Source organism: Budorcas taxicolor, chromosome 5 (assembly GCF_023091745.1).
Source record: "Budorcas taxicolor isolate Tak-1 chromosome 5, Takin1.1, whole genome shotgun sequence".
NCBI classification, from domain to species: domain Eukaryota; kingdom Metazoa; phylum Chordata; class Mammalia; order Artiodactyla; family Bovidae; genus Budorcas; species Budorcas taxicolor.
In genome coordinates, this window is record NC_068914.1 from 102850900 (window position 1) to 102867029 (window position 16130).

The window sequence follows — 16130 nt, forward strand, 5'->3', positions numbered from 1 at the left end:
GACTTAAACATGGTAGGTCTGGTTAAAGAATTATAAGTGATATATTTTGTTCTTCATAGGGCAATGTTCAATAATTAGTTATTCAGTATATGAATAGAAGGGAAAATTAATGACTAAGTGGCTCTGAAGTCAAGCTGATTGGTCTACAAGCTAAAAAAATATGAAATTCTCTCTTAAATTTGTGAAAATGAGATAGATGTGCACCTTTGGAGCTGACGTATTGACAGGTACATTTTACTTTCTTAAGAGAAATGCAATTTTTTTGAGTGAGTCATCAAAGGCTTGTTTAACTTGCTTATTCCTCAGAGTATATATGAAAGGATTCAACATTGGTGATATGGAAGAAATAAGCAGTGATACACCTTTGTTAATATTTACTTCTTCTTTTGCAGATGGCTTGATATAGATGAAAATGCAACTGCCATAAGAGATGGAAAGTACAATCATGTGGGAAGAACATGTAGAAAAAGCTTTTTTTCTTTGTTGAAGAGAAGGGAATTTTAGAAGTGTCTTTATGATGTATATGTAGGAGAGAACTACACAAAGAAGAGTGATGATGAGGATCAGTACGGAACAGGCTATAACCATCTGCTCAATTAACCATGTGTCTGAGCATGAGATCTTCAGGAGAGGTGATACATCACAGGCAAAATGGTCAATGATGTTTGAATCACAGAATTCCAGATGAAAATCTAAGCTGAGTGGTGGGAGGATAGTCATAAGTGCTGCCATCCAGCAGCAGATGACAATTGTTTTGCACAGTTTGTTACTCATGATGGTCATATAATGCAAGGGTTTGCAGATGGCCACATAACGATCATATGACATGGCTGCCAAGAGAAAAAATTCAGTTACCCCAAAGAGATCGGTTAAAAATAGTTGTATGAAACATGCCTTATAGGTAATCACTCTGTCCCCAGTTGATATATTGTAGAGGAATCTTGGAATACAGGTGGTTGTAAACAAGATTTCTAAGAAAGAGAAATTTTGGAGAAAAAAATACATGGGCGTTTTAAGGTGAGGATCCATCAAGGTTAGGATAATGATGGTCAGATTTCCAGTTATACTCGAAATGTAGGTGATAAATAGAAAAATAAAGAGCAAAATCTGCAACTGAGGATCGTCTGTCAGTCCCAGAAGGATGAACACTGTTACTGTGGTGTGATTTCTCATTATTGACTCCTGGATTTCGCCAAACCCACCTGTAAATGTCAGAGAGATTTGAACTGCAGAATTCAATGATGAAAACAGCCAATGATGAGAACTCTCTTGGTTATTTGAGTCATCCAATATCCATGGGCTTTACTTATTGATGTAAGGAATACATTTCTTGTTTTACATGAGCTGAGTTTCCCCATCTATTTGTACCTAATGATCAAGTGAAATTTTTAAATATGTTTTAGTTGCTGAATTGCAACCTAACTTTTCTTTTAGTAAACTCCAAAATTAATTCATAGTTAATTAAGGATTTAATTTTTAGCCTGGGTGGTATAGTAATTACATTAATTTTTCATTTTCTATATTATAGATCTTTTTATATGGCCAAATGTTTCCTTTAACTCATAAGTAAATAAAAAATATTAACTTCAATCTCATTCCTTTGCTTTAGAATTTGGGAAATATTAAAATCAAAAAATAAAATTTTGTATGCTCACTCAGTCGTGTCTGACTCTTTGTGATGCTATGGACTGTAGCCCGCCAGGCTTCTCTGTCCATGGAATTTTCCAAGCAAGAATACTGGAGTGGCTTTCCATTTCCTCCTCCAGGAGATATTCCCAGCCCAGGGACTGAACCTATATCTTTGTGTCTCCTGCATTGGCAGGCAGGTTGTTTACCACTGTGCCACCTGGGATTTTAAACTTTCAGTTTTCTCTAAAACATAATTTTTGCTTTCTAAAGATTGAGAATTCATTATAATGGCAAAACATGTCTTTATTCTAAAGCATTTACATTTGTAATCTTAAGTTTCTAGTCTAAGCTTAACTACCTGTATCTTGGATCTTCTCATTGGATAACACTGTGTAATACAGTCTGGCTATTTTTTTACACCCTTCATCACATTGTGAGGTAACGCTGAGTGCAATGAATGAACTGCTGAAGGATGTAAAAGGTTCATTTTGATGCTTTCATTTAACACTCAGGTTGAAGCATATTTACATGCTCTATTATGGTTAAAAAGTCAATGCAAAAGTTGATGAATATCTTCACCATGAAACTCTCTTTCCTCCATTTTCATTTCTTTCAAGTCCACATTTTTGCCTTTACTTTTTCAGGTTGCCTTTATTTCTCAGACACTTGCTGTCTGGATTTGAACCTCAGCAGCCATTATAAAGCACTCCATCATGTATCTTCCTGGGACTTACTTCAGTCTAAGTCATATATCCATATAATTTAATATAATCATAATACTACATGCCTTAGAAAGCATCACTATGAACAAAGCTAGTGGAGGTGATGGAATTCCAGTTGAACTATTTCAAATCCTGAATGATGATGCTGTTAAAGCACTGCACTCAATATGACAGTAAATTTGGAAAACTCAGCAGTGGCCACAGCACTGGAAAAGGTCAGTTTTCATTTTAATCCCAAAGAAAAGCAATGCCAAAGAATGATCAAACTAGTGCACAATTGTGCTCATCTCCCATGCTAGCAAAGTAAAACTCCAAATTCTCCAAGCCAGGCTTCAACAGTATGTGAACCATGAAATTCCAGATGTTCAAGCTGTATTTAGAAAAGGCAGAGGAACCAGATATCAAATTGCCAACATCCATTAGGTCATAGAAAAAGCAAGAGAGTTCCAGAAAAACATCTGCTTCTGCTTTATTGATTATGCCAAAGCCTTTGACTGTGTAGATCATGACAAACTGTAGAAAATTCTTCAAGAGATGAGAATGCCAGACTACCTTACCTCCCTCCTGAGAAGTCTGTATGCAGGTCAAGAAGCAACAGTTAGAACATTCCAACATTCCAACATTCCAAGCAACAGTTAGTACCTTCCAGACCATGGAATGACAGGCTGGTTCCAAATTGGGAAGGAGTGTGTCAAGTCTGTATATTGTTGCTCTGCTTATTTAACTTATATGCGGGGTACATCACGTGAAATGCCAGGCTGGATGAAGTACAAGCAGCGAACAAGATTGCCAGAGAAGTATCAATAACCTCAGATATGCAGATGACATCACACTTATGGCAGAAAGAGAAGAGGAACTAGAGAGCTTCTTGATGAAAGTGAAAGAGGAGAGTGATAAATATGGCTTAAAACTCAACATTGAAAAAACAAAGATCATGGCTTCTGGTCCCCTCACTCCATGGCAAATAGATGGAGAAACGATGGAAACAGTGACAGACAATTTTCTTGGGCTTCAAAATTAATGCAGATGGTGACTACAACCATGAAATCAAAAGATTCTTTCTCCTTGTAAGAAAAGTTTTGACCAATCTAGACAGCATATTAAAAATCAGAGACATTACATTGCTGACAAAGGTCCATACAGTCAAAGTCATGGTTTTTCCAGTATCATGTATGAATGTAAGTATTGGACCAAAAAGAAAGCTGAGCACTGAAGAATTGATGCTTTTGAAGTGTGGTGTTGGAGAAGACACTTGAGAGTCCCTCGGACTGCAAGGAGATCCAACCGGTCAATCCTAATGGAAATCAACCTGATTATTCATTAGAAGGACTGATGGTGAAGCTGAAACTCCAATACTTTGGCCACCTGATGAGAAGAGCTGACTCATTTGAAAAGATCCTGATGCTGGGAAAGATTTAGGGCAGGAGGAGAAGGGGACGACAGAAGATGAGATGGTTGGATGGCATCACCAACTTGATGGACATGAGTTTGAGTAAACTCCAGGAGTTGGTGATGGACACGGATGCCTGGAGTGCTGCAGTCCAGTTCAGTTTAGTTGCTCAGTCGTGTCTGACTCTTTGTGACCCCATGGACTGCAGCACACCAGGTTTCCCTGTCCATCACCAACCCTTGGAGTTTATTCAAACTCATGTTCATTGAGTCATGATGCCATCCAACCATCTGTTGGAGGGATATTAATTGAGGTTCAGGGTAGATAAAGTTGGATGAAAGGTTGATACCCTCTTGAACAGTTTATTGTCATCTGATGGTGACTGTAGCTCACACTGAGTGTCCCTGTTTTGTTTCCTTTTCATGAACGCAGTTCACCACCCAGTAGTTCCCTTCATATCTGATTCAGATTTGCTTGGGTCTTGAAACAATCTTATCTTTAGTAATCAATATATTGTTTTTCCCTGAGTCCAGCTGTTCATAGATAATTATTTAATAATGTTGACATATTCAAATTGGCAAAATCTTGCTTTAACTTTAACAAAACATTTTAATTTTAAAAAAGGTTAATAAAATGAATAAAATGAATAAAATCTCTGCTATTGATGTGTGTGTGTGTGTGTGTGTGTGTGTGTGTGTTATTCCCAAACCAAATCTGCTAATGATTTCTAGGGGCCATCATTCTAGAAAAGTGACTGTTGGAAATTTCCATCAAATACTAGCATTAGTATTCACCTTATTGGTTGGTTATTTAAGTCTAACACAGGGAAGGGGAGAGATAAATTGGGAGGTTGGGATTGATATATACACAGTAATGTATGTAAAATAGACAACCAATAAGGACTTACTATATAGCACAGGGACCTCTATTCAATACTCTGTAATGGCATATATGGGAAAGAAATCTAAAAAAAGAGGATATATGCATATGTATAACTGAGTCAGGGCTTCCCAGACAGCTCAGTGATTAAGAATCTGTCTATCAATGTAGGAGACGCGAGAGACATGGATTCGATCCCTAGGTCAGGAAGATGCCCTGCAGGAGGAAATGGCAACCCACTCCAGTATTCTTGCCTGAAAAATCCCATGTAGAGGAGCTTGGCAGGCTATAGTCCATGGGGTTTCAGAAGTGTTGGGCATGACTGAGCCACTGAACACAATGAGCACAGTTAACTGATGCACTTTGCTGTACACTTGAAACTAACATGACAATGTAAATCTGTACTCCAGTAAAAATTTTAAATATCGGTTAAAAATGTCTGACACTTTGCTTAGAGACAGCAATCTATCATGACATTCCCATCCACCTCCCACCTTCTGCCAGAAAACATGCACACATAGTGTGTAAATGACTGAAGGAGCAAACATTTTCATACTTACCCTGTCACCATTAAGTTATTTCATGGCACCTGTTGACAGTTTATTTGAAGATACTCATAATGATACACATGCTGAACAGGAATATGCTAGAGGAGACATGTGAATTCTGTTTTCTCAGGGAATCACATTCAGCTAGGAAATCCCTGAAAATGCCCAGAGCCCTCCTATGTCAGACACAGCTCCCTCAGTGAGAGACCCTGTGCCATTTTACACTGAGAATATATGTTCTTCTCTTGCTAGCTCAAATAAGGAATGTCTTTTCTAAAGGGCTAAAGGTATAACATGGGAGAACAATTGATTAGGAGTAGTTGATATGATGAACTTGTTGGTCAGGAAAATGTATTTGGCACCAAATGTTATAACTAGTTAACTCATGTATCCCACCTATAATGAGTCAATGGAATCAACAAACAAAAGAGTCCTTGGAGACCCACTTTTAAAAGTCACTAAGGAATGTTAATATAAGTTTTGGCAATCAACTTTCCACAAGGTAGCAGTGGGAACTTTGTCTTTGAGGACAAGAAAATGCAACAATAGCATTAGACACACTGTGATGGTACAGGATAATAAAAGTCAATGATAGAATGTTTGATTTTTTTTTTACAGTGTATAAGGCAATTAAATTGGCATAACAAGCCTTTATCCACTTTCTTTAAACAACTCGTGGATAGTATAAAAATATGAACATAAAAAGGAAAAAAAATGATTTAGTAATTACCAGCATAAATTATGTTGTAAAAGTAGCATCAGAGATTTTTCCTCTCAACCAAAAGTACATAACCAAATTTGTAAACTTGTAATCTACCATTTATATACATCCTATGGTAATTCTATTTAATTATAAAGATATAACTTTTATATGTTTTTATATGAAAATTTTGTTTTCAAAAATGAAAGGCTACCTTTAGGTGTATCCAGGCAGACTCACTTGTGATGACTCAGCAAAATAGCACCTGAGACACACTGTTACTATCAGGGACAAAGTCTTATATTTATGGCACATGAAAGAGTTTAGTCAAATGATGGTCATTTCATACAGTTGGCCATACCTAGAAATCAGTAGGCATAGGGTGTATACACATGTGATCTGACTTTGAATTATAGGTATACAATTCTGAGAATTGTAACTAAATGTACTTTTTCAGGGAAATTTGTAGGGAGATACATACAAAGAACAAGCTGGAATGAAGATTGCTGGGAGAAATATCAATAACCTCAGATATGCAGATGACACCACCCTTAATGGCAGAAAGTGAAGAAGATCTAAAGAGCCTCTTGATGAAAGTGAAAGAGGAGAGTGAAAAAGTTGGCTTAAAGCTCAACATTCAGAAAACTAAGATCATGGCATCTGGTCCCTTCACTTCATGGCAAATAGATGGGGAAACAGTGGAAACAGTGGCTGACTTTATTTTGGGGGGCTCCAAAATCATTGCAGATGGTGATTGCAGCCATGTAATTAAAAGACGCTTACTTCTTGGAAGGAAAGTTATGACCAACCTAGACAACATATTAAAAAGCAGAGACATTACTTTGTCAACAAAGGTCCATCTAGTCAAGGCTATGGTTTTTCCAGTGGTTATGTATGATGTGAGAGTGGGACTGTGAAGAAGGCTGAGCGCTGAAGAATTGATGCTTTTGAATTGAGGTGTTGGAGAAGACTCTTGAGAATCCCTTGGACTGCAAGGAGATCCAACCAGTCCATTCAAAAGGAAGTTAGTCCTGGGTGCTCATTAAAAGGACTGATATTGAAGCTGAAACTCCAATACTTTGGCCACCTGATGCGAAGAGCTGACTCATTTGAAAAGACCTTGATGCTGGGAAGGATTGAGGGCAGGAGGAGAAGCGGACAACAGAGGATGAGATGGTTGGATGGCATCACTGACTCGATGGACATGGGTTTGGGTGGACTCCAGGAGTTGGTGATGGACAGTGAGGCCTGGAGTGCTGCGGCTCTTGGGGTTGCGAAGAGTCGGACACGACTAAGCGACTAAACTTAAGTTATTCTTTTCTAAGATATTTTTATACATTCAAGGATATCAATCTTTGCAAGTCTTATGTTGTAAATCCCATTTCATTATTTGTTATTTAACATTTAATACTATTGTGTTGGCCAAGAAGCTTTTCCAGTTTTTAAGCAAAAATAAAGGATGCATTTTTCATTTTCACTAAGGACTTCATTGAACAACATATTCACTGTTTTGTTTCACTACTTTCCAACATTTTTCAAGTAACTTCATAATTCTATCTTGCCAAAACTTTTGATACTTTTGAGCAAAGAGCTGTTCAAGGTGTCTTTTACAGACTTCCAGTAAATTGGAATTTTTTCCATTAAGAGGGCTGTGTAAAGACTGAAATAAATTGAGACCTGAAGGTGCAATATCCAGGGAATATGTCAGGTGAATTAGAACTTCCCAGCCATGCTATAACAGTTTTTGCATGGTATTCAAGGAAACATGTAGTCTTCCATTACCCTGATGGAATATTATGGGTTTTCTGTTCACTACCTCCAGATGCTTTTCGTTGAGTGCTGCTTTTAGGTGGTCGAATTGGGAGCAGTACTTGTTGGAATTAATAGCTTGATTTTTCAAAAGGAGCTCATAATAGGACTCCCTTCCAATCTCATCATATACACATCACCTTCTTTGAAAATGGGCCTTTGCTGTGGTTGGTGGTAGTTCGTTTTGCTTGTCCTATAATCTGTTTCATTCCATATTATTGTACAGTATCCACTTTTCATCATCTGCCACAAATTGTTTTAATTTTCATTATTTTTAAGTAGAGAATTGCATGTGGAAATATACTCAAGAAGTTTTTTCTTGCTTAACTTATGTGCAACCCAAACATTAAAATGATTAACATAACCAGTATGAACTTCCCTAGTTGCTCAGATGGTAAAGAATCCATTTACATTATGGGAGACCTGGGTTTGATCCCTGGGTTCTGAAGATCCCCTGGAGAAAGGAATGGCAGCCCACTCCAGTATTCTTGCCTGGAGAATCCCCATGGATTGAGGAGCCCGGCAGGCTACATTCCCTGGTGTTGCAAAGAGCTGGACACGACTGAATGACTTTCACTTCACTTCAACATAACCAAGCTGTTGTAAATGATTTTCAGTGCTTGATTTGGATATTTTGAGTATGTCGGCTATCTCCTGTTGGTGTAACATTCATTACTCTCCATTATTGTCTTTATTTGACTGCTGTCAACTTCACTGGTCGACTTGACTGTGGAATGTCATCCAGTGAGAAATCTCCAGCACAAAACTCTGCAAACCACTTTTGACACCTTCAGTCAGTCACAGAACCTTCTTCATACACTGCACAAATCTTTTTGTGTGTGTGCTTCAGTTGCAATTTTACCTTTCTTGATATAATAAAGCATAATATGCTGAAAATGTTTTTTTGTTCCATCTTCAGTATTACAATGCCTCACAAAAATTCACCAATTTTGATGGTTTTTTAAAATGCACACTGATATAATAGCTGTCACATTACAGTCTAAAAATAATTGTTTTGAATGATGTTAAAATAACTAAGCATTAGTAGAGGCAGCTCACAGAAAAAAAAAAAACAGTTGAATGTTTTGGCCAAACCAGTACTTACGGTGCTGGTGGTATCCTGAAAATTTGCTTGAATTATAGTAAAATATGCTTCCTTTTGTTTTATTGTTTCAAAATCTTTTGCCATTATGGCTTTACTGATTCTGATGTTGTCAAATATTTGCTTACATTTTCTTCCTATTATTTTATTATTTATTTTCTTTATATTAACATTGGCATCCAAGATGCAGAAGTCAACAAAATAAGGCAATATCAAAAGAAAATATATAGAAAAATTCTATAGTGAGGTAGGGGGGACAAATAGCAGGTGAGCTTGGTATCATGGAAAACAAATGTAAAGGGTTTCATGTGCCATGAGGTTTGGAAATGTTGATTTTTTAATTTTTTTCATTCTTTATATGTGAATAATTTGGCATTAAAGTTCTCCTATAGAGTTTCCCCTCTTCATTATAAATTCACATGCACATTACTATCCATACCATTATGTATATTAGTAATGGTGTCACTATGAATTATTTTGGAGACGGCAATGGCACCCCACTCCAGTACTCTTGCCTGGCAAATCCCATGGATGGAGGAGTCTGGTGGGCTGCAGTCCATGGGGTCACTGAGTGTCAGACACAGCTGAGCGAATTCACTTTCACTTTTCACCTTCATGCATTGGGGAAGGAAATGGCAACCCACTCCAGTGTTCTTGCCTGGAGAATCCCAGGGATGGGGGAGCCTGGTGGGCTGCCATCTATGGGGTCACACAGAGTCAGACACGACTGAAGTGACTTAGCAGCAGCAGCAGCATGAATTATTTTCTTATGATTCTTTGTTTCTAAGGTGATTTTTTTCCAGTATTCACTATTTTGCAAATTTGATCTTCAAGATGTCTTCTATGTCAACTTGGAATTTCCCGCTTAGTGCTGGAGCATAGTAGTGTAGTCAATCTTTGAAAAAACAAAGCTAGGAAAAAGAAAACATGTTAAGAAATCATTAGTTTACACTGGTGCTTCTAATTTTAATTCAGCACCATTGAATTATTTTCTCATCATATTTGATTCTCCCCCACTCCTCCTTTTATCCCTTCGGTGGAATTCCTAGTTATCAACATCAGTATATTTACTAGTTTACCCAATGCTAAAATTCAGACAAGGTGAAATCAGAATTACTCAGTCAGTACTATCAATGATAAAATACAAACTGTATGAAGTTAAAAATGTGTTTTTAATCCTTTTACCCTTTAGACTGCCCCACAGAGGGTCCATGATCAGAGCATGATGTTTTAAAAAGTCACACATAAATAATTTTTCTTTCTTTCTTTGCTTTTGACTCCTGTGGTTCTTTTATTCACAGCATAATACTGTTATTTCATTTGATTTTTATTCAATTTCAGTGTTTTTTTCTTGCAATATGATTCTTTAAACTTTACATAAAATAATGATATGGTTGAAAAATACCAGTTTTGTTTAAAAGGGAAAAACCATTTTCTTGACAAAATATTTGCATGTATGATGACAACTACAAACTGGCATTTGTAATTTACCTCTACAAGGATTAAATCATGAGCCACTGCAGCTGCTGACCTTCAATACCCATGAAAGGACTTCAGGGTGAAGATCAGGAATGAGGAACCCTGTGCTCTGGAAAAAAAACTGATAGAACAGGCTTTCAGATAGATATTTTCAAAAGATTTTATGAGCCCATTTTTTTGCATCTCCTTGTATCTAGACACCACTAAAATCATTATTGGTGACATCTGTTCCTTGTGACTAGCAACAAGCCTTGCCCAAAATGTGTGCTTGACTGCAGGTATCACCCTTCATTAAAATCACATATAATGATGACCTTCATCCCTACCTCTCTGGAGCTGTTTCTCAGAGCTATCTGAAATACTGTCTGCAGGGTTATTGTCCTCATTTGCCTCAAGTAAAACTTAATTCACAACTCTTATGTGGATTTTTTTTCAGTTGACAGTGGTATGAAAATGTCAATCTTTTTATTGTATATTTATTCACTCAAAAGTTAAGCATTCAAATTCTGGGTATGGTTTAAGCCATTAGATTATTTATCTATCTACCTACCTATCTGTCTATCATCATATCTGCTTGTCAGCTAACCACTCATTTACTTAATTGGAAGTATTGCATAATGGGTAACAAGCTACACTTTGGAATCATGAATCTGATTGCAATCATGTCTCCATGGTTTTTCAACTTTGTCTTGAGTGTGAAATAGTGAAATGATTTCCCTAAGTATTAGTTTTTACAAAAGTAAAGGTCATACATATGTGTACTTTGCCTATTGATGACTAATTTAAATATTGTAAATACAAAAATTAGCAGTGTTTTATACATACTAAATTTTTAACAAAAGGTGGACATTATAATACTTAATAATATTTCAAAAAGCTTGAATGTAGGTGCACATCCTCAAATCACAAAATAAAATATCCATTCTCAAATCATAGTAATATACAGAAGTTCTAATTTTTTAATATTGAAGAGAGGTTTTCTTTAGAAAACAATAATAGTATTTGTGGTAGGTAGCAACATGCTGATCTCCTAGTGATAATTCACATTTTGGAAAAAACATAACCTCAAGAGGATTTATCCTGGTATCTTGGCAATCTGCTGGTTGGCAGAGTATATATGATTGTTTTGAAATGAGTATTTTTTAACGCAATGAGTTTCACAATACTTCATATCAGTATGCTTGAAACAATAAGCTTATTTTTAATTAAATGATAAAATCAAGGGATAAATGGTGTTTTGTGTGGCTTTTTGAGTGTTATTTCATCTTTTCTACTTTCCCGTAGAGACACTATCCCCTTAGGTTTCTTGTAAAGAAGCACTCACTCTTTTTAAATAATTTGAACCTGGCAGATATTTTCCAAGTACCAAACTAGGTAGTCACCTCACCTATGATAATCTTTATGGATGTTGGTATGGTGAGACTGGTTGATCAGATATAAATTTTCTAGTAACAGAGAGAAGTTTACTAGAAATCTTTATTATTCAAGACATATATTCAGTTTCCTGTGATAGTGAAGAAAATTCCATTACTAGTATAGTCACAATTTACTCTCTGGAATTAACATGGGAGTTTATTTAATATTATTTTCCAATAAATATGTTTGACTATATTATGGTTGATGTTTATTTACATACTCTAGAGAAAAAAAAAAAAGATAACCAACATATTTTACTAACGGTGGTAAGTAGTGTCTTACTTTTCTTTTAATATTTAAGAATAATTGTTGCTACCCTGTAAATAACATACAAATAAATAACAGCGATTTAAAGGTGATATTAACTCTCTTTGAATAAAGCATTGATTATTTCTCATCTATTTATGAATCTGTAAATGCAAGAACATGAAGCTTGAGATATGCATTTGCACTTACATTTCCAGTACTTCATGGTTTATACCAGACACTGTGCTGTGTGGGAATGTGGAGGGAATGATGATTATTCTACTGCTCTAGACAAAGAGAACCTTGGCAACTCTAGATGTCAATCAAACATTACAAGGTTGGGGGATGTTTTTCTTGGAGAATTTATATCACATTTAATACATTTTTGAAAAACCAGAAAAGTTAACTCCCTGAGGAGTACTAATTCTGACCCAACACTTTGATATATGACAATTTATCACTGATAAGTATGGATTTTCAAATCTGCACTGGTTGCAGAACAAATATCTGCTTCTTGATTTTGAAATTACTCTGATACCAACAATTAACCTACAAGAAAGTTCAAAAAAGTAGAAATTAGGGAAAAAGCATGTTAGCAAAATAAACAGGGCCAAATGAAGATCAGATCAAGGAAGGAAGGTTTAGATTCATCTATGGTTCTCTAAGAGCTGTCTTTTCCATCAACAGCCTGTAGCTAATTCATTGGAGTATTAATCTAAGAGGAGAAGAATATGCTATCTTTTCCAATTTGGATTCCTTTTATTTCTTTTTCTGCTCTGATTGCTGTGGCCAAAACTTCCAGAACTATGTTAAATAGTAGTGCTGAAAGAAAAAAAAAATCTTAAAAAAAAAAAAAGAATATGCTAATATACATGAAATGAAAAACAAAAATTTCCTTTGCTTTTAGTTATATAAATAATAAATAAAATTATATATCTAAATAATGTGGGGTTTGTGAATTCCTACATGAAGTAACAGGCTAAATCATGTAGAAGAAAAAGTATTATATATTCAATAAGAAAAGGAAGAAAAGCTTCAGAACAGGCAAAAATATTGATTGACAAAGTAATTGCTGAGAAGGAAGGTAATTTACATTATTTTACTTTAAAATGAAGAAAACATTGTATACTCTATGATGTAGTCTATTTTCCTTTTCTTCAGTGCTTACAGTCTAAGTTTATTTGGAGATAGTCTACCTATTTCACAAATGGTTGACAAAGATTTCTTCAGAGTAAGAGGAAAATGAAGTTCATCATTGGGTATATTTTAGTTGAAAATATGGCTCTAAAATACATAACCAATTAGTACTCTGATTTCACTAAAATTCTTTTGCTTTTATAAAAAAATTAGAGAATAAAAATATGTTTTACTGAAAGATTTCCTTTTTATGAAAAACATATATACACTGTAATTTAATATCTGATTAAAAGATAATTTAATGGCAAGTGATGTTAGACTCTGAATATGTATAACTGGGTGGAGATTGTGATGATCTTTTCTGTGTTTTCTCTTTTATTATTTGGTCTCCATTACATGTAGCAAAATGTTGAAGTTCTAAATGCATTGTTAATTTTTTATAAATTTAATTATATCTGCTTTATATTCATTTTCAAGTTTTCCTAGATTTGACTATTATTTATTTTGCTGGGGTACTGCATACTTATGTTCTCTTTTTCTCTTGTCCTTTTTTTACCTTCATCAGTAGTTCCTTAGAGAAGTTGCTTCTGTAGGTGACTAATTGGGATTGAATCAAATGTCCCTTTAATATGAAATCTAAAGTATCAGAATTTAACTGTAGGTTTTAATTCACTTCACTGTTATACTTTTATTTTGATGAAGTTAATTAAAAATGAATGAATTATTTTTGAAGTCTGAACCAAGGATTTATGTAATTTATTTAACAATGGACAAATTGGAATCAGTTGTAATTGACTGGGAGTTTGTAAATAAGGCTGAAAAAAAAACACCTCTTATAGATTTTATAGGTCAATTTCCAAAATGGAGGTGACTTTGATAATAATAGTATTTGCAGCAGAGTTCTAGAGCATATCTTCAAACTCAGGCAAATGGTTATGTTTGTGCACATGTATCCTTTAATATATCATATCTTAAAGATAAATCTATTCCTGTAGTTTCTTATTTTTGTACCTTTTTATTACAAGAAATTGTTCTCCATCACAGAGGAGAAATGAAGAACCATACAAGGCACACAGAGTTTATCCCTCTGGGACTGACAGATGATTCCCAGTTACAGATTCTAATTTTTTTTGTTTCTGCTTCTAAATTACACGTTGAGCATGATCGGAAACTTAACCATCATTGCCCTCACTCTGTTGGATCCCCATCTCAAGACCCCAATGTATTTCTTCCTCCATAATTTCTCTTTCCTGGAAATTTCATTCACAAGTGCTTGCATCCCCAGATTCCTAATCACCACTGTAAACAGAGAAAAGACGATTTCTTATATTGGTTGCATGTCTCAGTTATTTTTCCATATATTCTTGGGAGTTACAGAATTTTTCCTTTTGGCGGCTATGTCCTATGACAGCTATGTTGCCATTTGCAAGACTTTGCATTATACATCCATCATGAGCAGCACAATCTGTCATCAGCTGGTACTCAGTTCTTGGGCATCTGGCTTCCTGGTCATTTTCCCTCCACTGATTTTGGGTCTTCACCTGGATTTCTGTGATTCAAATGTCATTGATCATTTCATTTGTGATATTTATCCTATCCTACAACTTTCTTGCTCAGATACACATTTACTAAAAATGATTGCATTTTTATTAGCTGTGATAATCCTCATGGTCACACTGCTATTGATAATTCTTTCTTACTCTTATATAATCAAGACAATTCTAAAATTCCCTTCAGCTCAACAAAAGAAAAAAGCCTTTTCTACCTGCTCTTCTCACATGATTGTTGTATCCATCACTTATGATAGTTGTATATTCATCTACATAAAGCCCTCAGCAAATGAAAGGATCACTTTAAGCAAAGCAGTGGCTGTATTAAATACTTCAATTGCCCCTTTGTTGAACCCATTCATTTATACTCTAAGGAACCAGCAAGTTAAACAAGCCTTCAGAGATGTATTTAGAAAGATATTTTCTGCTTCAGACAAGTAATACTGTTTATTGAAATAATCAACATGAAGCATAAAAGAAACATTGAACAAAAACTCTTTTATTGTTTCTAGTACAAGAATTGATCTCTAATATTTAATTTATTTTATCACTTATGCTTACCTGAGCTTAGAAATTAGAAACCCTTTCCATTCTATGTATCTGAAGTTAACTTTCTGTTCTTCAAAATGAAATATTTCTGTGTTAGAAATATAAAATTGCAAAATTTATTTTCTCTAATAGCATGTTAGAATAAGATGAATGGAAAGATTTAGTGGTATTATGGAATATAAGTTTTTGGAGTATTGTATTTCTTAAGTAATTTAAATGAAAGTTCCATGATTCATTTAAAAGACATAGTTTTAAAAATTCTTAAACTGAATTATTAAATATGCTTAAGATGCTCCAAGAGAACTTATTCTTTAAAAGTGTAATGTAGACTAGTATTTTGTAAAGTGTTTTTTGGATCAATTTTAAAATTTTTGTCAGCTTCAGTTCAGTTCAGTTCAGTCACTCAGTCGTGTCCGACTCTGCAACCCCATGAATAGCAGCATGCCAGGCCTTCCTGTCCATCACCAACTCCCCGAGTTCATTCAGACTCACGTCCATAGAGTCAGTGATGCCATCCAGCCATCTCATCCTCTGTCTTCCCCTTCCCCTACTGATCCCAATACCTCCCAGCATCAGAGTCTTTTCCAATGAATCAACTCTTCACATGAGGTGGTCAAAGTACTGGAGTTTCAGCTTTAGCACCATTCCTTCCAAAGAAATCCCAGGGCTGATCTCCTTCAGAATAGACTGGTTGGATCTCCTTGCAGTCCAAGGGACTTTCAAGTGTCTTCTCCAAAACCACAGCTCAAAAGCATCAATTCTTCAGTGTTCAGCCTTCTTCACAGTCCAACTCTCACATCCATACATGACTACTGGAAAAACCATAGCCTTGACTAGAAGGACCTTAGTCGGCAAATAATGTCTCTGCTTTTGAAAAGGTTATCTAGGTTGGTCATAACTTTTCTTCCAAGGAGTAAGGGTCTTTTAATTTCATGCCTGCTGTCACCATCTGTAGTGATTTGGAGCCCAAAAAA

General features: G+C 35.4%; 2 protein-coding genes across 2 annotated transcripts; one reads left to right on the top strand and one right to left on the bottom strand.

Annotated features, from left to right (window-relative positions):
• Nucleotides 1-234: 234 nt before the first annotated feature.
• On the bottom strand, nucleotides 235-1173 carry LOC128047728 (olfactory receptor 6C68-like). Its single transcript, XM_052640081.1, has one exon. It carries the CDS (start codon nucleotides 1171-1173, stop codon nucleotides 235-237), a length of 939 nt encoding a protein of 312 aa, XP_052496041.1.
• Nucleotides 1174-14108: 12935 nt separating this feature from the next.
• Nucleotides 14109-15048, top strand: LOC128047904 (olfactory receptor 6C70-like). The gene is given in 2 exon segments (XM_052640305.1): nucleotides 14109-14192; nucleotides 14194-15048. Coding segments are annotated over 2 exon segments (939 nt in total).
• The last annotated feature ends 1082 nt before the right edge of the window (nucleotides 15049-16130 follow it).

Coding starts and splice junctions, on each gene's coding strand:
- LOC128047728 (XM_052640081.1), bottom strand. CDS start 1,173: ATGAGAAATCACACCACAGTAACAGTGTTCATCCTTCTGGGACTGACA.